Below are 23,522 nucleotides of genomic sequence, written 5' to 3'. Positions count from 1 at the left end.
TGATCATGGCTGATCATTCTTAATCAGTACCCCGTTCCTGCCTTCTCCCCATACCCCCTGGTCAGATTTACAACTCTCTGACTGAAAAAGTTTTTCCTCATCTCAATTCTAAATGGCCTACCCCTTATTCTTAAACTGTGGCCCCTGGTTCTGGACTCCCCCAACATTGGGAACGTGTTTCCTGCCTCTAACGTGTCCAACCCCTTAATAATCTTATGTTTCAATAAGATCCCCTCTCATCCTCCTAAAATCCAGTGTATACAAGCCTAGTCGCTCCAGTCTTTCAACATACGACAGTCCCGCCATTCCGGGAATTAACCTAGTAAACCTACACTGCACGCCCTCAACAGCAAGAATATCCTTCCGCAAATTTGGAGACCAAAACTGCACACAGTACTCCAGGTGCGGTCTCACTAGGGCCCTGTACAACTGCAGAAGGACCTCTTTGCTCCGTATTTGTTTCATCTTTTACCGCCTCTTCAAACTAAGTTCCAGGTAACTACTGACCAATAGTTGTCTCTGCTCTAATCCTTGGGTCAATTACTAATCTGTGATTTATCATTTTTGACCCATTTTTCTGTGAAGAATCGATCCTTATTTACTCAAAGCCCCTCACAATTTTATGTATCTCAGTTAAATCTCCCAGAACTCTTTGTCCAAAGAAATAATGCCCAAATTATAAAATACTCGTGCATCGTGAAATGTTCCCATTGCCATCATTAATCTTCTCCTTAATGTGGGTGATCTCCACCTTAATAAATTCAGGGATAAATCTAGGAGGTAATATCTTTATGAATTTGGAGGCAATATCTTTTTGAATTTGCTCTCTTCTAGCTTTCTTTCCTTCCCCTAACCCCTGCAGTTAATCTGACGAAGGGTCCCGACTCGAAATGTCACCGATCTTGGTTCTCCAGAAGGGTCTGAAGAAGGGTCTCGACCCGAAACGTCACCCATTCCTTCTCTCCTGAGATGCTGCCTGACCTGCTGAGTTACTCCAGCATTTTGTGAATAAATACCTTCGATTTGTACCAGCATCTGCAGTTATTTTCTTATACCACTTGGTTCTCCAGGGATGCTTTAGTCAGAGGGTATTTATTCACAAAATGCTGGAGTAACTCAGCAGGTCAGGCAGCATCTCAGGAGAGAAGGAATGGGTGACGTTTCGGGTCGAGACCCTTCTTCAGACTGATGTCAGGGGGTCGGGACAAAGGATATAGGTGGAGACAGGAAGATAGAGGGAGATCTGGGAAGGGGGAGGGGAAGAGAGGAACAGAGGAACTATCTAAAGTGGGAGAAGTCAATGTTCATACCACTGGGCTGCAAGCTGCCCAGGCGAAATATGAGGTGCTGTTCCTCCAATTTCTGATGGGCCTCACTATGGCACTGGAGGAGGCCCATGACAGAAAGGTCAGACTGGGATTGGGAGGGGGAGTTGAAGTGCTCGGCCACCGGGAGACCAGTTTGGCCAACGCGGACCGAGCGCAGGTGTTGAGCGAAGCGATCGCCGAGCCTGCGCTTGGTTTCGCCGATGTAAATAAGTCAGAGGGTGGTAAATTAGTCGCTGCACCTTTTATTAATAGAAAGTGGAAAGAATAAACAGTGAAATCGTCCAAGGGAAGGAAGAACAAGATCTGCCAGATGGATGAGAATGTCGACGGAGGTTGGATAGCTGGATCTTTGTTCCAGAGAGAGGCGGAGTACCTCTCTACGCCTTCCAGATGGAGGGGTGGAGGTGCAACAATCGCCATACAGTAGATGATTAACTGTGTTGTTGAATGGTGTCGTTGGATTGAGTGGCCAAGGACCAAAGCACAGGCAGGTGTTCAGTCATCAGTCAGTGCCACACTGCCTTCAATCCCACCTACCTTCCTTATTGCTAAGCTAAGCTAAGGCCCCCCTCGGTCATGGCCGACCATGGGTGATGCATCCTGGGTGTTGGCCTCGGCTAGAGCAGCGTGGATGTGTGGTGGGATGCGAGCCTGGGCGATGTCATATGAAGGACAGGCTGTTGCCCGTGCAGCACGTCCCCCCTCTCCACGTCGCTGATCGATGCAAGGGAACAGCAGGGCCATTACAGTTTGGCACCAACGCCATCGCTGGAGCTGCCACAACAAGGTTGTAGACAACGACCAACTGCCTCAGGGACTCCGACTCCGGATTTGTCTTGAGGTTTACTCCTGGAGCCTTTTCCATGACTGACGATGGCCACGAGGCAGTGGAGGTTTTAGATCAGAGTTGTCCCTCTCCTAGATGGATTGCCTTCCCAGGCTGACCAGCCTCATCTGCTCGAGACTCGTGGGGGTGGGACGTCTGCCTTCCCGTCTGTAGCACCTGCCCACTGCAGCCTTCATCCATCTGCCTTCCCAGCCGTTGTGACGCTCCACTAAAGTCAGCCACCATCCTCTGCCTGTTCCACCGTTGAGGTCTTGGGTGTAAAGCCCACATGGGTATTTCAGGAGCATACTTCATATCAAGCGTGCCATGCCGCAAGGCACGATACTTACTGCCAAGAGGAATTTTCAGAAAGTTGTATGTGCTAAAATGAGAAAACTCTTTTATTGGGTGCTATATGTTTGCAAGATGATATTCCATTACATGACATAAGTTGCTGAGTTCATAAAGATGTGGAAACAAGGCTATGCAGATGCTGGTTTATCAAGGAAAGACACAAAATGCTGAAGTAACTCAACAGGCCAGGCAGCATCTCCATAATTTGTAGGAGCAGAATTGGGTCGTTCGGCCCATTAGGTCAACTCCGCCATTCAATCATGGGTCATCTATCTCTCCCTCTCAACCACATTCTCCTGCCTTCTCCCCATAACCCCTGACACCCGTACTGATCAAGAAACTGTCACTCTCTGCCTTAATAATATTCATTGATAACCTCCACAGCCATCAGTGACAGTGGATTCCACAGATTCACCACCCTCTGACAAAGGATCCTATATGAAGAATGCAGGGATTAGATTGAAGTTTCCAGAGGAATGATGAGAACTAATTTCCAGTTGATGTAGGATACTGCATCTTTTAGATTTAGATTTTTAGATTTAGAGATACAGCGCGGAAACAGGCCCTTCGGCCCACCGGGTCCGCGCCGCCCCGCACATTAACACTATCCTACACACACTAGGGACAATTTTTATATTTGCCCAGCCAATTAACCTACATACCTGTACGTCTTTGGAGTGTGGGAGGAAACCGAAGATCTCGGAGAAAGCCCATGCTGGTCACGGGGAGAACGTACAAACTCCATACAGACGGCGCCCGTAGTCAGGATCGAACCTGAGTCTCCGGCGCTGCATTCGCTGTAAGGCAGCAACTCTACCGCTGCGCCACCGTGCCGCACTATCTTTGGACCACATAATCCTTCCATGCCTTTGATGATGAAGGAAAGACTTTTGAGTGGGTTCAGAAGCACAATTTTCCATATTATTTGAGGGATCATTTTGAGGGCTCCTGTTCTTTTTTCCGCCAGGCGGTTAAAATCTGCTTGAGGTATCATGCAGGATAACGTTTCATATTGTGCAGGACAGTGTGGATGCTGATTTACACCGAAGATAGACACAAAATGCTGGAGTAACTCAACGGGTCTCATCTGAAGAAGGGTCTTGACTCCAAACGTCACCCATTTCTTCTCTCCAGAGATGCTACCTGCCCCCGCTGAGTTACTCCAGCATTTTAGATTTTTTTAAATTTAGATTTAGAGATAAAGCGCGGAAACAGGCCCTTCGGCCCACCGAGTCCGCGCCGCCCAGCGATCCCCGCACACTAACACTATCCTACACACACTAGGAACAATTTTTACATTTACCCAGTCAATTAACCTACATACCTGTACGTCTTTGGAGTGTGGGACCGAAGATCTCGGAGAAAACCCACGCAGGTCACGGGGAGAACGTACAAATTCCGTACAGACGGCGCCCGTAGTCAGGATCGAACCTGAGTCTCCGGCGCTGCATTCGCTGTAAGGCAGCAACTCTATCGCTGCGCCACAGTGCCGCCATTTTGTGTCTATCCAAAGTTTCACATTGCCTATCAAACACCTGCAAACAGGTGCAGATTAAAGTTTCTTCTGCATAGCCTCTGGCATCTCTCTCACGATGAAAGTGGTCCTGAAATGCCAGTGGAGTGATGTTTCCCTCTCCTACATCGACCTCTGAATCTGCGGGAAAACTGATATGACTGTAAATCCCAGTTAATGCCTCTTGTGGATTGTCCAACCTTATCACAATAAAAAAGGTAATTCTGGCTAGATTCTAGAGAACATGGGCAGCTTGCACAGCGTCCAGTCATGTGTTAATATGCCCCTTAAAACATGTCAAAGTAGTCGTCATTATTGATTCAAGTCCACACATACCACAGCATGAAAACTTAGTATTCCACGGAAGTGTAAAAAGATGCCACGACTGTAGTAACAGGTTGTACGACGGGCGAATACCTCGCTGAACAACCCCGCTCAGTCCGCCTAAACCTACCTGATCTCCCGGTTGCTACACACTTTAACTCCCCCTTCCATTCCCACACTGATCTTTCTGTCCTGGGCCCCCTCCATTGTCAGAATGAGGCCCAGCGCAAATTGGAGGAACAGCACCTCATATTTCGCTTGGGCAGCTTACACCCCAGTGGTATGAACATTGACTTCTCTAACTTCAAATAGCCCTTGCGTTCCCCCTCTCTCCATCCCTCCCCCTTCCCAGTTCTCCGACCAGTCTGACTGTCCCCAATTGCATTTTATCTGTTTGCTTTGTTGCCCCTTCTCCTAGTTAACATTGATCTATTCTACATTTTCCTTGATTTTCATCTTATTTTGATGTCTCGTTTTCACACTTTACCCTTCCTTATCTGTGTCTCCCTCTCCCCTGACTCAGTCTGAAGAAGGGTCTTGACCTGAAACGTCACCCATTCCTTCTATCCAGAGATGCTGCCTGTCCCGCTGAGTTACTCCAGCATTTTGTGCCTATCGTCTGTACGAAGGATTTACTTGTTGACTGAGGATACCACAGTTTTTTTTGTTTTTAACAAAAGGCAAAGGGTTTCAAGTGTTTTATTGTCATATGTCCCAAATCGAACGATGAAATTCTTAATTGCAGTAGCACAACAAAATACGTAAGCATAGTAGTCTGTAAATCTGTACACGCGCACGCGCACACAAACATCTAATAGTGCAAGAAGACAAAACCAATGCCTTAAGGTCAATAAAATTCAGAGCTTATTTGGAAGTTGTAGGTTATACCTAAATCAAACAACCAGACCCAAGAGAAGGAAAGGATGCATTTTGACTTAACATGTGCTAAACAAAGGTATTTATTCACAAAATGCTGGAGTAACTCGGCAGGTCAGGCAACATCTCAGGAGAGAAGGAAAGGGTGACGTTTCGGGTCGAGACCCTTCTTCAGACCCTCAGTCCGAAGAAGGGTCTCGACACGAAACGTCACCCTTTCCTTCTCTCCTGAGATGCTGCCTGACCTGCTGAGTTACTCCAGCATTTTGTGAATAAATACCTTCGATTTGTACCAGCATCTGCAGTTATTTTCTTACACTAACATGTGCTAAAGAAGCATTAAGTACTGTACTGGATTGTAGGATTCGTGATCTATTCCTGATTCGGGCTCGAACCAACACACTTTTAATTTTATGCTGCAAATTGAGTCAAATTGTCACTTGGGTGGTACAAATGAGTTAAATTACAGTCAAGTCAAGTCAAGTTTATTTGTCACATACACATAAATGTGCAGTGAAATGAAAGATTACCTACAGTCCAACAACAAGAGCAATAAAAATAAGCAATAACACACACAATCAAACAAAAAGAAACATCCATCACAGTGAGTCTCCTCCAGTCACCTCCTCACTGTGAAGGAAGGCCAGAATATCTTTTCTCTGTTGAAGTTGCCACGTTCCAGGCCGCGCCGGACAGTGAAAGGTCCGCAGCGGGCCGACCCAAGCCCCGCGTTTCGGGGCGGGTGAAGACACTGCCGCTGCAAGTCGGGGCGGTCGGGGCTCCCGACATTGAAGCCCCCGCCGGGCAGAGAAAATCCCGCGGCCTATTTCAGGCCGAGCTGGACGGTGAAAAGACCCAAGCCCCGCAACTCGGGGCGGGTGAAGACGCTGCCGCTGCCAGAGTTCCCGATGTCGGCCCCCACCCAGGGCAGGGGCTGCGAGCTTCCGACGTCCACGCGGCCGGAGCCTCCACAGGCGAGTCCCAGGTGGAGGCCGCCAGCTCCAGGTGCATGGCCGGTGGTAGGCCGCAGCGGGAACGGAGATACCGCCCAGAACAAAAGGTCGCGACTCCGTTCGGAAGAGACAGTTTTACATTTACAGTTCCCGCCACCCCTAGTCTACAACCCCAAAAAACGACATCACATTTACACTACAATTAAGTGTAACACTGCAGCTGTTACGGCAGCACAGGCGCAGGGAGAGTGTAGTCCCTCTTGCCCCTAATAATCACTGGTTTGGGTGTTTTTCAGTTGCATTGTTTTTAATGTATTATATCTTTTATGTGGTTCAATTGAATGCAGAAAAGTGTGTGACTTGTGCTGTATCTGAAGATAATCTTCTGAAAAATGATGCCTTTTTTCCTTTTAGGTAAAAATCTCTACACGAATGAGTATGTAGCAATCAAACTGGTAAGTACACTTTACTCTAATGAACATTTTGGGATGCATTTGGCAGTGTAAGGCTGACATTGGTAGTTGGGGGATTTAAATTAATTCATATTCATATGTTGCTGTTAAGGTTAGCAGGTTAAGGTTTTTTTGTTTAGTGATCTCATTAATACATTCTGTCAAAATGAAGTGTTTTGCATTTTAAAGTGCGCTCTGCAGTGAAATACCTTAAAGATATTTGCCAGGATTACTCAGAAGTTAAAATAGGAATAGGAGTAGAATTAGGCCATTCGGCCCATCAAGTCTACTCTGCCATTCAATCGTGGCTGAGCTATCTCTCCCTCCCAACCCCATTCTCCTGCCTTCTCCCCACAACCTCTGACACCCGTACTAATCAAGAATTCAAATATGTCGTGTGTGATTGTCCTTATTTTTGGCAATCCACACAATTTCGTCTTGATTTGTGAAAATAATGATTTTGCTAGCAGTGGCCTCTTTTACAGCATTTACATTTCCCCTGCTTGTTCCCTGGAATTGTTTGGACTGTTCTGGAGTACTGTGGGCCCACACTGAAATAATTTGTTTACAGTTCCCATCTAGCACCCTGACCATTGCTGCTCCATCTTGCCAAGTCCTTGCAGTCAGCCCAAAGGCATGGCCGACCACTGAATGTGACCGTGATCCTTGCACAGAATATCAGCACTTCGCTATTGTCGTGGAGCGTTAAAAGGTCTAGAAGCAGGGAAAATGTTCCCAATGTTGGGGGAGTCCAGCACCAGGGGCCACACAGTCTAAGAATAAAGGGGAGGCCATTTAGGACCGAGATGAGAAAAAAAACGTTTTTCACCCAGAGAGTTGTGAATTTGTGGAATTCGCTGCCACAGAAGGCCAATTTACTGGATGAATTTAAAAGAATTTTAAAAGGGGCTAGCGGAATCAAATGATATGGGGAGAAGGCAGGCACGGGTTACTGATTGTGGATAGTCAGCCATGATCACAATGAATGGCGGTGCTGGCACGAAGGGCCAAATGGCCTCCTCCTGCACCTATTTTCTATGTTACAGCATAGAAACAGGTCGCTCGGCCCACCAAGTCCGCACTGGCATCAAGTCTCCCTTTTTCACTAGTTCTACCCTAATCACATTTTCTTTTCTCTCCTTGTCCTTACCAACTCCATCTAGATTCTCCTGCTCACACTTACACTGGGGACAATTTATATTGACCAATCAACCCACCAACCTGAAAATGTATTTGGGTTGTGGGTAGGGTTGCCAACTGTCCCGTATTAGCCGGGACATCCCATATTTTGGGTAAATTAGTTTGTCCAGTACGGGACCGCCCTTGTCCCGTATTAGTAGGGTTGCCAACTTCCTCACTCCCAAATACAGGAGAAAAAGGGTGACGTCACCGGCCCGCGTGACCTCACCCAGCCAGCGGCCACGTGCTCCCGCTCCACCAATGGCAGCCGGAAAGGGATCTCGATCCGAAACATCACACATTCCTTCTCTCCAGAGATGCTGCCTGTCCCGCCGAGTTACTCCAGCATTTTGTGTCCACCTTCGATTTAAACCAGCATCTGCCGTTCTGTCCTACACATTTTATCCTCCGTATCCTGACTGATGAAGGCAAGCATGCCATATCCCTTTCTTACCTCCCAATCTATCATTGAGGGACATAAATGATCCTTCCCGATTAGACAGGAGTTCACCTGCACCTCCTCCAATCTTGTCTGCTGCGTACATGGTGAAAGCGAGCATAGACTGACTGGCTTTTTGCGGAACATCTATGTTTTGTCCACAACGACCATTGGTACTTGCAGTTGCATGTTATCACGAGTCTCCATCCTATTCCCACACTGACCCGCCTCTCCTCGGCCCTCCCCATTGCCACGGAGAGGCCAAACACAAATTGGAAGAACAAGATACAGGTGCTCCTTGCCCTACGACGGGGTCACGTTCCGATAAACCCATCGTAAATCGTAAATATCGTACGTCGAAAATGCATTTAATACTCTTGATCACGTGGCCGGAAGCGAGCTGCGGCTCGCTGCCGTTGCCCAGCGTTTGCACCATCGCGAAGTCGAAATATCGCAAGTCGGAGCATCGTAAGTCAGGGGGCATCTGTAGTGGCACGGCACCACTCCTGCTAGAGGTGCCGCATCACAGCGCTAGAGACATGCATTCCCTCCTGACCTCGGGCGATGTCTGTGTGGAGCTTGCAAATTCTCCCGGTGACCAAGTGGGTCAGCAGTATTATTAATTTAAGTAGATGCTTTTTATCCCCCAACGATCCTTTCAGATTTTTTTGCTGAGGGTAAAAAATGTTCAAAAAAATCAAAAAAATCAAACCCTAATTCCAATTCATGTGAATCTTTACAAATGGAGGCCACGTGATTCTGTTGCGTAGGTATTAATGGGTCAAGTGGTCAGTGTGAAACATATAAGATAATTAGGGGATTGGACATATTAGAGGCAGGAAACATGTTCCCAATGTTGGGGGAGTCCAGAACAAGGGGCCACAGTTTAAGAATAAGGGGTAGGCCATTTAGAACGGAGATGAGGAAGAACTTTTTCAGTCAGAGAGTGGTGAAGGTGTGGAATTCTCTGCCTCAGAAGGCAGTGGAGGCCAGTTCGTTGGATGCTTTCAAGAGAGAGCTGGATAGAGCTCTTAAGGATAGCGGAGTGAGGGGGTATGGGGAGAAGGCAGGAACGGGGCACTGATTGAGAGTGATCAGCCATGATCGCATTGAATGGCGGGGCTGGCTCGAAGGGCTGAATGGCCTACTCCTGCACCTATTGTCTATTGTCTATTGAAAGCCTATGGTGACCGACAATCATGTCTGCTTCACTTGTTTCTGTTTCAGGAACCGATCAAGTCACGAGCGCCACAGCTTCATTTAGAATACAGGTTTTACAAGCAACTCGGGAGCACAGGTAATGTGAGATTGCATGTGCAGCTTACAGTTGGAGGGAGATATTGGTGCATTCATTATAGGTGTAAGCAAAGGTGCAAGTAATTAAATGGTGCAGGTGATTAAATGAACGACAACAACAATGCTTCGTGAATGATTTTTACAAAATGCAATTTTTTAACCCTTAAAGTAATCTTAAAATGTTAAGATTTTGAACTACTGGGATATAAAGGACACTCATTAGTCATCAGTAACCGAGAAGCCAAGTCTAACAAATCAGAGTTCGGAGTTCAGACCTCATCATGGAAACTATGAAATTAACATACGTTAAAATTGAGTTTAAATCAATTTTACTAATAATGACTTTGCAAGGACAAGATTGACATAAAATTAAATCAGGATGCATCTTAACCAGTCTGGGCTATGTGCCAACTTTGCAATACTCTACCATTACAATCAAGCAAATGCATCAATTCTGGTTCAATGAGAAAAGTAGTCAGGTAAATATACCTGACATACCTAAATGATGTTCAATTTGTGAAGCTGCAAGCAGGGTGATGTATGCTAAACATCAAGCATTGGAGCTAGAGTAACTCAGCGGGCCAGGCAGCATCTCTGGAGAACATGGATAGGTGACGTATTGGATCGGGACCCTTCTTCAGCAAGCGTTGAAGTCAAATGATCATGCCACAGCTCAAGTCAAAGCTCTGCAGTCCTATTACATCTACTCATAAATGGTAGATAGGCACAAATGCTGGAGTAACTCAGCGGGACAGGCAGCGTCTCTGGAGAGAAGGAATAGGTGATGTTTCGGGTCGACACCCTTCTTCTGTCTGAAGAAGGGTCTCGGTCCAAAACGTTGCCTATTCCTTCTCTCCAGAGACGCTGCCTGTCCCGCTGAGTTACTCCAGCATTTTGTGCCTATCGTCGGTTTAAACCAGCATCTGCAGTTCTTTCCTACTCGTAAATGGCGTTGGACAATTAGACAACGGATGGCCGAGACTCTCGGAACAACTCGGAACAATGCTCACTCTCAGCCGGACCCGGCAATAAGATTGTTAAACACAAGGTTAAAAAGTCAGCAAACTTGTTCACCCAAAAGTGTGGAGCATTGAACTCACTTTACATTCGATCAAGAAACAGCTAAAAGAACTGGACTGTGCCAAAAATGTGCTCATTGTTGCTGGAATTGGGTTTCGCCAAGACTTTCGCACCTCAAACCTCATAACCGTCTTGGCCAAAAGCAGCGCAGAAATTTGAAATCTAAAGATGTGGTGAAAGTAACTGATAACCTTCGACATCAATAGATTATTTGAGTGAGTTTAGCAATGAGGAGCCCTGGTAAAATTGAAGGTAAAAAGTGTAACCATGGGGAAAAACGCCAGCACTTGGAGTCAACCCTTTCCTATCCATGTACCTGTCCACATAGCTTTTAAATCTTGTTTATTCACAAAATGCTGGAGTAACTCAGCAGGTCAGGCAGCATCTCAGGAGAGAAGGAATAGGCGACGTTTCGGGTCGAGACCCTTCTTCAGTTCCTTCCTACTCGTAAATGGCGTTGGACAATTAGACAACGGATTGCCTATCCATGTATCCATCCATCCATCCATTTTACCAGAGCTCCTTGTTGCTAAACTCACTCAAATAATCTTCTGATGTCACTTTCACCACATCTTTAGATTTCAAATTTCTGTGCTGCTTTTGGTCAAACCTTCGATTTGTGCCAGCATCTGCAGTTATTTTCTTACACTTTAAATCTTTAGATTTTTTTTTAGATTTAGAGATGCAGCGCGGAAACAGGCCCACCGGGTCCGCGCCGCCCAGCGATCACCGCACATTAACACTATCCTATACCTACTAGGGACAATTGTTACATTTGCCCAGCCAATTAACCTACAAACCTGTACGTCTTTGGAGTGTGGGAGGAAACCGAAGATCTCTTGTTGAAAGGCTGGAGCAATTAGGCTTGTATACACTGGAATTTAGAAGGATGAGGGGGGATCTTGTTGAAACATATAAGATAATTAGGGGATTGGACACATTAGAGGCAGGAAACATGTTCCCAATGTTGAGGGAGTCCAGAACAAGGCGCCACAGTTTGAGAATAAGGGGTAGGCCATTTAGAACGGAGATGAGGAAGAACTTTTTCAGTCAGAGAGTGGTGAAGGTGTGGAATTCTCTGCCTCAGAAGGCAGTGGAGGCCAGTTCGTTGGATGCTTTCAAGAGAGAGCTGGATAGAGCTCTTAAGGATAGCGGAGTGAGGGGGTATGGGGAGAAGGCAGGAACGGGGTACTGATTGAGAGTGATCAGCCATGATCGCATTGAATGGCGGTGCTGGCTCGAAGGGCTGAATGGCCTACTCCTGCACCTATTGTCTATTGTCTATTGTCTATCTCGGAGAAAACCCACGCATGTCATGGGGAGAAGCAAACTCCGTACAGACGGCGCCCGTAGTCAGGATCGAACCTGTATTTCCGGCGCTGCATTTGCTGTAAGGCAGCAACTCTACCGCTGCACCACCGTGCTAGTGTACCCGCCTTAACTACCTCCTCTGACAACTCATTCCATATACCCGCCACCCGCTGTGTGAAATGCGCTACCTATCAATAGCATTACCTCAGAGTCTCTGACTGTCGAAATATCAGCCTGGTCACTTTTGACTGGAAGTGAACCCGTTCCAGCCAAAATACTGTTTCTACAAGATAAGGTCAGAGACGGGATATTCTGCAGTGTGGCTCCAAAACCTTTCCACTCTCCACAAGGTACAAGTCGGGAATGTAAGGGAATACCTTTCTACTTCTCTGGATGAGCAGAAACATAAAAAATAGGTGCAGGAGTAGGCCATTCAGCCCTTCGAGCCAGCACCGCCATTCAATATGATCATTCAATAAGCCCAGTCGATCCATTCTTTCATCATATCTTAGTCCCGCCATTCCGGGAATTAACCTGGTGAACCTACGCTGCACTCCCTCAATAGCAAGAATGTCCTTCCTCAAATTAGGAGACCAAAACTGCACACAGTACTCCAGGTATGGTCTCACCAGGGCCCTATATACCTGTATACACTGGCTTGTATACACTGGGATATAGAAGTAGGCTTGTATACACTGGAATTTAGAAGGATTGGAGGGGATCTTATCGAAATATATAAGATTATTAAGAGGTTGGACACGTTAGAGGCAGGAAACATGTTCCCAATGTTGGGGGAGTCCGGAACCAGGGGCCACAGTATAAGAATAAGGGGTAGGCCATTTAGAATGGAGATGAGGAAAAACTTTTTCAGTCAGAGAGTTGTAAATCTGTGGAATTCTCTGCCTCAGAAGGCAGTGGAGGCCAATTCTCTGAATGCATTCAAGAGAGAGCTAGATAGAGCTCTTAAGGATAGCGGAGTCAGGGGGTATGAAGAGAAGGCAGGAACGGGGTACTGATTGAGAATGATCAGCCATGATCACATTGAATGGTGGTGCTGGCTCAAAGGGCCGAATGGCCACCTCCTGCACCTATTTTCTATGTTTCTATACAACTGTAATGGGAGCTCCTTGCTCCTCTACTCAAATCCTCAACTCATGACAACATTTGGACTGCTGGACACCACCCAGGACAAAGAAGCTAACTCTATTGGCACTCTGTCCACCACCTTGAACATTAACTCCTTCCATCACCGGCTACAGCGGCTGTAGAAAACTCTGCCGTTGCTGTCCTCATCTACCCTCTTGTATTATTATTATTCAATTTCTATAACCTGGATCGCAAAAAGTGAAAAGGGCAGCATACATCCGGAACAGCGCCACTTGCAGTCTCTCACCCAATTACTTGTCATACCAACTGGGGATGCCAACTCAGATGCCCCATCTAAGCTAATCCCATTTGTCTGCGTTTGGCCCATATCCCCCTCAACCTTTCCTACCCATGTACCCGTCAAAGTAACTTTTAAGTGCTTGCCTCTACTACCTCCTCTGGCACCAACGTTCCATTTGCGCACCACGCTCTGGGTGAACATGTGCCACTGTTGATTGTCGCTAGCTCTAATTCCTCTAACTCCCGACCCAAAAGCTTGCGTCATTACCTGAAGGGCTGCAATGGTTCAAGAAGGTGGCTCTTTGCCACCTTCTGAAATAATCAGGATTACTTCATAAGATCACGTGATAGGAGCAGAATGTTTAAGGTGGTGGACAGAGTGCCACTAGAGTCAGCTTCTTTGTCCTGGGTGGTGTCTAGTAGTCCAAATGTTGTCATAAGTTGAGGATTTGAGTAGAGGAGCAAGGAGCTCCTATTGCAGTTGTATAGGGCCCTGGTGAGACCACACCTGGAGTACTGTGTGCAGTTTTGGTCTCCTAATTTGAGGAAGGACATTCTTGCTATTGAGGGAGTGCAGCGGAGGTTCACCAGGTTAATTCCCGGGATGGCGGGACTAACATATGATGAAAGAATGGATCGACTGGGCTTATTGAATGATCATATTGAATGGCGGTGCTGGCTCGAAGGGCCGAATGGCCTACTCCTGCACCTATTTTCTATGTTTCTGCTCATCCAGAGAAGTAGAAAAGTATTCCCTCACATTCCCGACTTGTACCTTGTGGAGAGTGGAAAGGTTTTGGAGCCACACTGCAGAATATCCCGTCTCTGACCTTATCTTGTAGAAACAGTATTTTGGCTGGAACGGGTTCACTTCCAGTCAAAAGTGACCAGGCTGATATTTCGACAGTCAGAGACTCTGAGGTAATGCTATTAATAGGTAGCGCATTTCACACAGCGGGTGGCGGGTATATGGAATGAGTTGACAGAGGAGGTAGTTAAGGCGGGTACACTAACAAGATTTAAAAGCTCTTTGGACAGGTACATGGATAGGAAAGGGTTGATTCCAAGTGCTGGCGTTTTTCCCCATGGTTACACTTTTTACCTTCAATTTTACCAGAGATCCTCGTTGCTAAACTCACTCAAATAATCTTCTGATGTCGAAGGTTATCAGTTACTTTCACCACATCTTTAGATTTCAAATTTCTGCGCTGCTTTTGGCCAAGGCGGTGATGAGGTTTGAGGTGCGAAAGTCTTGGCGAAACCCAATTCCAGCGACAATGAGTACATTTTTGGCACAGTCCAGTTCTTTTAGCTGTTTCTTGATCGAATGTAAAGTGAGTTCACTGCTCCACACTTTTCGGCCTATCAAGTCTACTCTGCCATTCAATCATGGCGGATTGATGTTTCCCTCCTAACCCCATTCTCCTGGCTTCTCCTCTGACACCTGTACTAATCAAGAATCTATCCTTGCCTTAAAAATATCCACTGACTTGGCCTCCACCGCCTTCTGTGGCAAAGAATTCCACAGATTCACCACCCTCTGACTAAAGAAATTCCTTCTCCTCTCCTTCCTAAAAGGACGTCCTGTTATTCTGAGGCTATGACCTATAGTCCTGGACTCCCACTGGTGGAAACATCCTCTCCACATCCACTCTATCCAAGCCTTTCACTATTCTGTACGTTTCAATGAGGTCCCCCCTCCCCCCCTCATTCTTCTAAACTCCAGCAAGTACAGGCCCAGTGCCGTCAAACGCTCATTATATGTTAAATGTTAGTGATTCCTGCATCCCCAAAAATGAGTGCACACAGGTAATTTTCCCTCAAATATAATTTGCATCACAATGTGAAAAAAAAAGCTGCTGAAAATACAACAACACTTTCAGGACGCCAGGTCCACAAGGATAATTTAGCAGATATCTGAGTAAGTTGTAAACAGGTCATGCCAGTTTGTAAAGAGACCCACTTATCACCTGAAACCATTAGCATTAAATAGGTAAGCTTGAATAAGGGGAAATATAATCCTGCATCAAAATTATGAAACCACTGGGCGTGATTATATTTACTTTAGGTATTTATGCACATGCTATCAAATGCCAAAGTCTCAACTGCAAGTCCTCAGTACAAGGATGTAATGTAAGCTGTTAGCATTTATGCCTGAATTTTAGAGGTTGCTCCTCATAGAGACATGCAGCTTCGGCTGGAAGCAGGTGCTTCGGCTCACTGGGTTCATGCTGATACATTTTTATATTAATCTAACCACAATCCCATCAATTCCACTGAGATTCTACACATTAGGGACAATTTACGATGGGCAATTAAGCTACCAACCTGAATGTCTTTGGAATGTGAAAGAAACCAAGAGTACTTGAAGCCAACAGCCAGCAATGGCCTATTTCCATCATCATTTTTTGCATATCTTTTATTCATTTAGATTTAGAGATACAGCGCGGAAACAGGCCCACCGAGTCCGCTCCGCCCAGCGATCCCCGCACATTAACACTATCCTACACACACTAGGGACAATTTAAAAAAAAACATTTTACCCGGCCAATTAACCTACATACCTGTACGTCTTTGGAGTGTGGGAGGAAACCGAAGATCTCGGAGAAAACCCACGCAGGTCACGGGGAGAACGTACAAACTCCGTACAGACGGCGCCCGTAGTCAGGATTGAACCTGAGTCTCCAGTGCTGCATTCGCTGTAAGGCAGCAACTCTACCGCTGCGCCACCGTGCTGCCCGGTGATCTTTACCTCTCTACATCATCATCTACATCTCTCGTTTCCCTTTTCCCTAACCAGTCCGAAGAAGGGTCTCGACCTGAAACGTCACCCATTCCGTCTCTCCAGAGATGCTGCCTGCCCCGCTGAGTTACTCCAGCATTTTGTGTCTACCTGAAGCCAAAGCTGTCACAGGAGCAATGTGCAGTCTTCGCACAAACAGCAGCACGGTGGCGCAGCGGTAGAGCTGCGGTCTTGTGTCGCCAAGGATCCGGGTACGATCCTAACCTCGGGTGCTGTCTGTGTGGAGTTTGCTCGTACTCCCTGTGACTGCGTGGGTTTCCTCCGGTTTCCTTACACATCCCAAAGACGTGCAGGATTGTAGGTGAATTTAGTTTAGCTTTTAGTTTAGAGATACAGCACGGAAACAGGCCCTTTGGTCCTCCGAGGCCACACTGACCAGCGATCCCTGCACATTAACACTATCCTACACACACACTGGGGACAATTTACAATTATACCAACCAATTCACCTACATACCTGTAAAGTCTGTGGAATGTGTGAGGAAACCGAAGATCTTGGAGAAAATCCACGCGATTACTGGGAGAACGTACAAACTCGGTACAGACAGCACCCGTAGTTGGGATCGAACCTGGGTCTCCGGTGCTGTAAGCACTCTAAGGCAGCAACTCTACCGCTGCGCCACCATGCCGCCCTGTCACAGAATTGACATCTGTAAATTGCCCCTAGGTGTGAAGGGAATGGATGAATAAGAGGGAGAACATAGAACCAGTGTGAAAGGGTGAGCAATGGTCGGAGGGACTCTGTGGAGCCATGGGCCTGTTTCCATGCTGTATCTCTAAACTAAAACACCTGAGGTCAGCACTCGGCCCCAGTTGCTGAAGCTGAAGCAACTGCACCTTTAGCTGTGCCACCGTGCCTCTCTTATTTGCATGACTGGAGATGTTGCATACTTTGGTGACGTATGATGACAAGCTCCTGATGAATGTGCAGAAAATTAGTTGGAACCTTCCTCAACATGGCGGCACGGTGGCGCAGCGGTAGAGTTGCTGCCTTACAGCGAATGCAGCGCCGGAGACCCGGGTTCCATCCTGACTACGGGCGCCATCTGTACTGAGTTTGTACGTTCTCCCCGTGACCTGCATGGGTTTTCTCCGAGATCTTCGGTTTCCTCCCACACTCCAAAGACGTACAGGTATATAGGTTAATTAACTGGGTAAATGTAAAAATTGTCCCTAGTGTGTGTAGGATAGTGTTAATGTGCGGGGATCGCTGGGCGGCGCGGACTCGGTGGGCCGAAGGGCCTGTTTCCCCCCTGTATCTCTAAATCTAAAAAAAAAATCTAAACATTCAAGTTATATTTTTGTAGAATATTGACACTGAACGCAGAGCTGAGTTGCAGTTTCGATGCCAATGTAACCAATTACTCAAGTCAAATAAAAGTCAACTCAATTTTATTTGTATAGCACATTTAAAAACAACCCACGTTGACCAAAGTGCTGTACATCAGTTCAGGTACTAAGAACGAACATACAAAGGCGCACAAACATAATAGCACATACATAAACAGTTCACAGCGCCCCCTCAGAGGGCCTCAAACACTAGGGAGTAGAAATAGGTTTTGAGCCTGGACTTAAAGGAGTCGATGGAGGGGGCAGTTCTGATGGGGAGAGGGATGCTGTTCTACAGTCTAGGAGCTGCAACTGCAAAAGCACGGTCACCCCTGAGCTTAAGCCTAGACCGCGGGATAGTGAGTAGCCCCAAGTCGGCCGACCTGAGGGACCTGGAGATAGAGAGGGGGGGTTAGACTCAGTCGTGTTTGTTGGGAAATTGTCTCTGTAGCCTCATAACCAAATTTGTCGAGTCAGTCTTGCAGAGATGATGCAAACTCGTTGTATTCGAGGCATTGCCAAAATAGTGATAATGCTGGTCCATTATTTCCTGGTTCAAATGGGATGTGAAGAATATCTAATTGCTTATTTAAATTGCCAGGCATTTTGGGCTTCATCGGCGATTTTCAAAAATTAGTGACACTACTTTAAAAAAAAAAACACTTGGGAGGATCTTTGGACTTTGAAGATAGTAGGCAAATAGACCCTTCGGCCCATCGAGTCCGTGCCGACCAGCAATCACCCGGTACCCCAGGACTATCCTACACACCAGGGGCAATTTACAGAAGCCACTTAACCTACAAGCCTGTACGTCTTTGGGATATGAGAGGAAACCGGAGCACCCGGAGAAAATCCACATGGTCACAGGGAAGAATGTACAATCGTGGAACAAACAGCACCCGGAGTTAGGATCGAACCCTGGTCTCTGGCGCTGTACGGCAGCAACTCTACCGCTGCGCCACCGTGCTGCCCTGATATGTAAAGTTAGTTGGAATTTTATCGTTTTGCCTGACGTGTTGGCTGTGCTTTCTGAGTGTGAGCACCACTATTTTGGTGAAAAATGGAACGGATAAAAATTGAAGGTCTATTGTATATGGAGTTTGTTTAGCAAAAGCCACTTTCTTGTTGAGGAAATTCAGATTCAGCGCGGAAACAGGCCCTTTCGGCCCACCGGGTCCATTCCCAACCCGCGATCCCCGCACACTAACACTATCCGAAAACCCACCAGGGACAATTTTTTACATTGACCAAGCCAATTGACCTACGTACTGTACGTCTTTGGAGTGTGGGAGGAAACCGAAGATCACGGTCACGGGGAGAACGTACAAACACAGACAGCACCCGGAGTCGGGATGGAACCTGGGTCTCCAGGGCTATATTTGCTGTAAGGCGGCGACTCTACCGCCCGGAAATATGGATCATTAGCCAATAATGAAATGGGCGGAGCACAAAGTTGCTGACCTCCTGAACAGTGCATTGGACTAGCTGAAGGGGGAGGCTCATAAGTTGTGAAGAGGCTATAAGGAAGTAAGAAAGAAAAAGGTAGACACACAAAGCTGGAGTAACTCAGCGGGGACAGGCAGCATCTTTGGAGAGAAGGACTGGGTCTGAATCAGTCTGAAGAAGGGTCTCGACCAGAAAAGTCACCCATTCCTTCTCTCCAGAGATGCTGCCTGTCCCCGCTGAGTTACTCCAGCTTTTTGTGTCTACAGTTTAAGCCAGCATCTGCAGTTCCTTCCTACACAAGAAAGAAAAAGGTTTTGAATAGAGAAAAAGCAGGAAAGTGGAGTGTATTGGGAAACGGTGAAATTGACCATTTTGCCAGGAAAAATAAAAAGAGCATATTATCTAAATGATGTGAGATTACAGTGTTCTAGTTCATGATTCTCAAAAATTTGATCTGTATGCAGGTACTGCATTTAGTTAGGAAAGTGTAAGTGAATGTCACTGTTTGTTACGAGGGACTTGAATTCAAGAGAGAGCTGGATAGAGCTCTTAAGGATAGCGGAGTCAGGGGGTATGGGGAGAAGGCAGGAACGGGGTACTGATTGAGAATGATCAGCCATGATCACATTGAATTGCGGTGCTGGCTCGAAGGGCCGAATGGCCTCCTCCTGCACCTATTGTCTATTGTCTATTGAATGCATTAGCAGGAAAGCTATGCTCAATAGCATAGGCGACCTGTGAGATTGTGTATAGTGGTCTCCTTACGAATGTTAACGGGTCAGTGGCAGTTTGGGAAAGATTTACTGGACTCTACCTACGATAAGCAGGTTGTCTTATGAGAAAAGATTCGACAGGCTAGCCTTGAATCCCTTGGTTAAGAAAAATGAGAGGAGACTTAATGGAAGCGTAAAAGGTGTTTCTACCTGAGGGAGAATCAAACATTAGAAATCGCTGTTTAAAGTCACTTGTCACCCATTTAGCCAAATTGAGGTGCAATTTTGCCTTTCAGAGGAAGGAGCCTTTCAACCTCATTCTCAAAGAACGGTGGAGGCAGAGATTTTAAGATTTATATAAAAGAGATTCTTGGTAAGCAAAGAGGTGAAAGGTAATTAGAGTTAGAAGGGAATATGGAGTTGAGATTGCAATGATGATTAAGGATGAGGGATAAAATGGCCTTCTCATCCACAGTGATTGCATGTGTGCGTGTGTCTGTCTGTGTCTGTCTCACACATAAGTAGTAATTCGCGCATTGTGTTGCTACACTCACGGTCTGGTGGCCTGAGTGTTTAAAACCTTTGATTTGCGCCTTATAATACCAAATACAACACTGTTGAGGTTACAGTAAAAAGGCAAAGGTGATGGTCAGGTGCAATCTAATTGTGCAACGTGAACCCAAGAAACAATAATCTTCGAAGAAAAAAAAATCAAACGGTTGGGGGAACTCAGCAGGTCAGGCAGCATCTGGGGGAAATGGAAAGTCGATGTTTCGGGTCGGACCACTTCCGACCCAGAACATAATGCTGCCTTATCTGCCGAGTTCCTCCAGCACTTTGTGCTGTGCTCAGGATTCCACTTTCTGCATCCCTTGAGTTTCAATTCTAGACAGCAGATCTACTCAATGCAGTACAATACAATACAATATATCTTTATTGTCATTGTACAGGGGTACAACGAGATTGGGAATGCGCCTCCCATACGATGCAATAAATTAATTAGCTAGTCAGTATTAATTTAAACAACCCAATGAAACAAATTAGAACAGTTTTAAAACAGAATAAAGTGCAAGTAGATCTGTGCCGGTTCACTGTGCGATGTGACCATCCGGCTCAGCAGGACCGGTTCATAGCAGCTATGGCCCTGGGGATGAAGCTGTTCCTGAGTCTGGAGGTGCGGGCGTAGAAGACCTTGTATCGTCTGCCCGATGGTAGAAGTTCGAACAGACTGTTGCAGGGGTGTGAAGAGTCTTTGTGGATGCTGGTGGCTTTTCTGAGGCATCATGTGTTGTAGATGATGTTGTAGAGCTCCACTCGTGGAACTCTGTCCTGATGACTGTAACTTCTTCACCTCGCCTAGGCTCTCCGGACACGGTGGGGGCTTAGCCACTGTGTTTAAGAAACATTTCAACTGCCGCCTCCTGAACGCTGATCATTTCTCCAGTTTCGAGGTGCAACTAATTAAAGTAGGCCTAGCCTATCCCCTCTTAATTGCTCTTGTGTATCGCCCACCAAAAATGCATCAGGACTTCATCACCCAATTTGCTGATCTGATTTCTAGCATTTTGCCCAAATTTGACCGGATCATGATTCTTGGTGACTTTAACATTCATGTTTGCTGTCCCACTAAGCCTCTTGTGAGTGAATTTATGCACCTGGTTGAGTCCTTCAATCTGACTCTTCACACCACGGGACCCACTCACAAGTTAGGCCATACTCTCGACCTAGTGTTATCGTCCGGATTCACAATCTACAACATTGAAACTACTGAAGCCTGTCTATCGGACCACAGCGCTATCATTTTTGACGCATCTCTGCCTTTATCTCCCGTAAAATCTCATCTCCCTGTTCGCTACTCCCGCGACATAAATTCATTGACTGCCAGTAAATTCTCCGAGGCTCTCACAGCTGCCCCCAACATCTGCATTATTGAGGCCTCTCCTCCCCATATCAGCACTGAAGATCTCGCCTCTTTATTTAATATCACTTGCTCTTCCATCCTGGATTCTATCGCTCTCCTTAAAATGACAAAGCCTAAGCCCAAAGGTCGGCCGTGGCTCAATGACACCACCAAAGCCCTAAGAAGGGAGTGCAGAAAATCAGAACGGAGGTGGAAATGTGACAAGCTTCAAATTTCCTTCGAAATTCTGAGAAACAATCTTCTCAAATACCAGGAAGCAGTAAAGTCTGCTAGAGCACAATACTTCTCCGACCTTATTTCCAAAAACTCTCATAACTCCAAGGTCCTATTTAGAACAATTACCTCTGTCATATGTCCCGCCCCCAGTACCAGCTTAGTTGGGTCCCCTGATAAGTGCGAAGAATTCGCTAAATTTTTCACCAACAAAGTTGAGAACATTAGAATGAACATTTCCCCTCCCACCCGTGACCTAGCTGTCTCACTAGTCTGTTCATCTAAATTGGACTGCTTCCAACCCGTCACTCTATCCTCCCTTGCAAAGCTTGTCTCCGCTATGAAACCTGCAACCTGCCCCCTTGATCCTGCCCCCACTGCCCTTCTGAAGGATGTCATTGCAATAGCCGGTCCCAGCATCCTCTCTATTATCAACAGTTCTCTGGCCACTGGCACTGTTCCAACCAGTTTCAAGCACGCGGTGGTCCAGCCCCTACTGAAAAAACCTAACCTAGACCCCACCTTGCCTAGCAACTACAGACCCATTTCCAAACTGCCATTCCTGTCAAAAGTCCTTGAAAAGGCAATTCTAAACCAATTAGTGCCCTACCTGCACCAATACACCATCCTGGAAAGTTTCCAGTCAGGTTTCAGAGCCCACCACAGCACAGAGTCTGCCTTGTTGAAGGTACACAACGACCTGCTTCTCGCCATCGACACCGGCGACTGTGCAATCCTGCTCCTTCTCGACCTCAGCGCAGAGTTCGATACAGTTGACCGTCTCCGGTACGCGGTTGGCATTGATGGCACTGCCCTGAGCTGGTTCGCTTCGTACCTCAAAGATAGGAGTTTCGCCATCAACATAGGCAGTTATTCCTCTGCTCCAGCTAGTCTCTCCTGCGGAGTTCCACAAGGCCCCATCCTAGGCCCCATTCTCTTCTCTCTATACATGCTCCCCCTTGGCCAAATCATTCAAAGGCACGGCATTTCTTTCCACTGCTATGCCGATGACACTCAGCTTTACCTCCCCCTGAAACCCAACAACCAGTCAAATTTAAACAGCCTCTTACACTGCCTTGAGGACATAAAATGTTGGATGGCACAGAACTTCCTCCAATTAAATGAGAGCAAGTCTGAGGTCATCCTATTCGCCCCCCCCCCCGACTCCATCAAATCGATAACAGGCAGTCTTGGAAGTCTATCCTGCCTAGTCAAACCGCATGTCAAAAACCTCGGCATGATATTTGACTCTGCATTAAAATTTGATAAGCAAGTCAACGCTGTGGTAAAAGCCAGCTTCTTCCAACTTCGAACCATAGCTAAAATCAAACCTTTCCTCCAATTCGACGACACAGAAAAAATCATTCACGCTTTCATTTCCTCCCGCCTAGACTACTGCAACTCCCTATACACTGGGATCAGCCAATCTTCCCTGTCCCGCCTGCAACTGGTCCAAAACGCCGCAGCGAGACTCCTGACGGGTACCCGTAAAAGGGACCACATCACCCCGATTCTGGCCTCTCTCCACTGGCTCCCTGTACGGTACAGAATCAACTTCAAGCTCCTCCTATTCACGTATAAAGCCCTAAATGGACATTCCCCCCCCTACATCAAAAATCTTCTAACCCCCCTCTCTAACTCCAGGTCCCTCAGGTCGGCCGACTTGGGGCTACTCACTATCCCGCGGTCTAGGCTTAAGCTCAGGGGTGACCGCGCTTTTGCGGTTGCAGCTCCTAGACTGTGGAACAGCATCCCTCTCCCCATCAGAACTGCCCCCTCC

At 46.7% G+C, this 23,522-nt stretch overlaps 1 protein-coding gene across 4 annotated transcripts in view; it reads left to right on the top strand.

The window, feature by feature from the left end:
• The window catches only part of LOC144610957 (casein kinase I-like), a 229,582-nt gene that overhangs the window by 84,429 nt on the left and 121,631 nt on the right, over positions 1-23,522 (top strand). For all 4 annotated transcript variants that reach the window (XM_078429994.1, XM_078429993.1, XM_078429990.1 and 1 more), the window contains exons 3-4: positions 6,589-6,629; positions 9,472-9,541. In XM_078429994.1, coding sequence (XP_078286120.1) covers positions 6,589-6,629; positions 9,472-9,541 — 111 coding nt within the window. The remainder of the gene's footprint in view (positions 1-6,588; positions 6,630-9,471; positions 9,542-23,522) is intronic.

The sequence above is a fragment of the Rhinoraja longicauda genome, chromosome 38 (assembly GCF_053455715.1).
Source record: "Rhinoraja longicauda isolate Sanriku21f chromosome 38, sRhiLon1.1, whole genome shotgun sequence".
In the NCBI taxonomy this organism is placed as follows: domain Eukaryota; kingdom Metazoa; phylum Chordata; class Chondrichthyes; order Rajiformes; family Arhynchobatidae; genus Rhinoraja; species Rhinoraja longicauda.
This window is presented reverse-complemented; position numbering and strand designations above follow the sequence as displayed.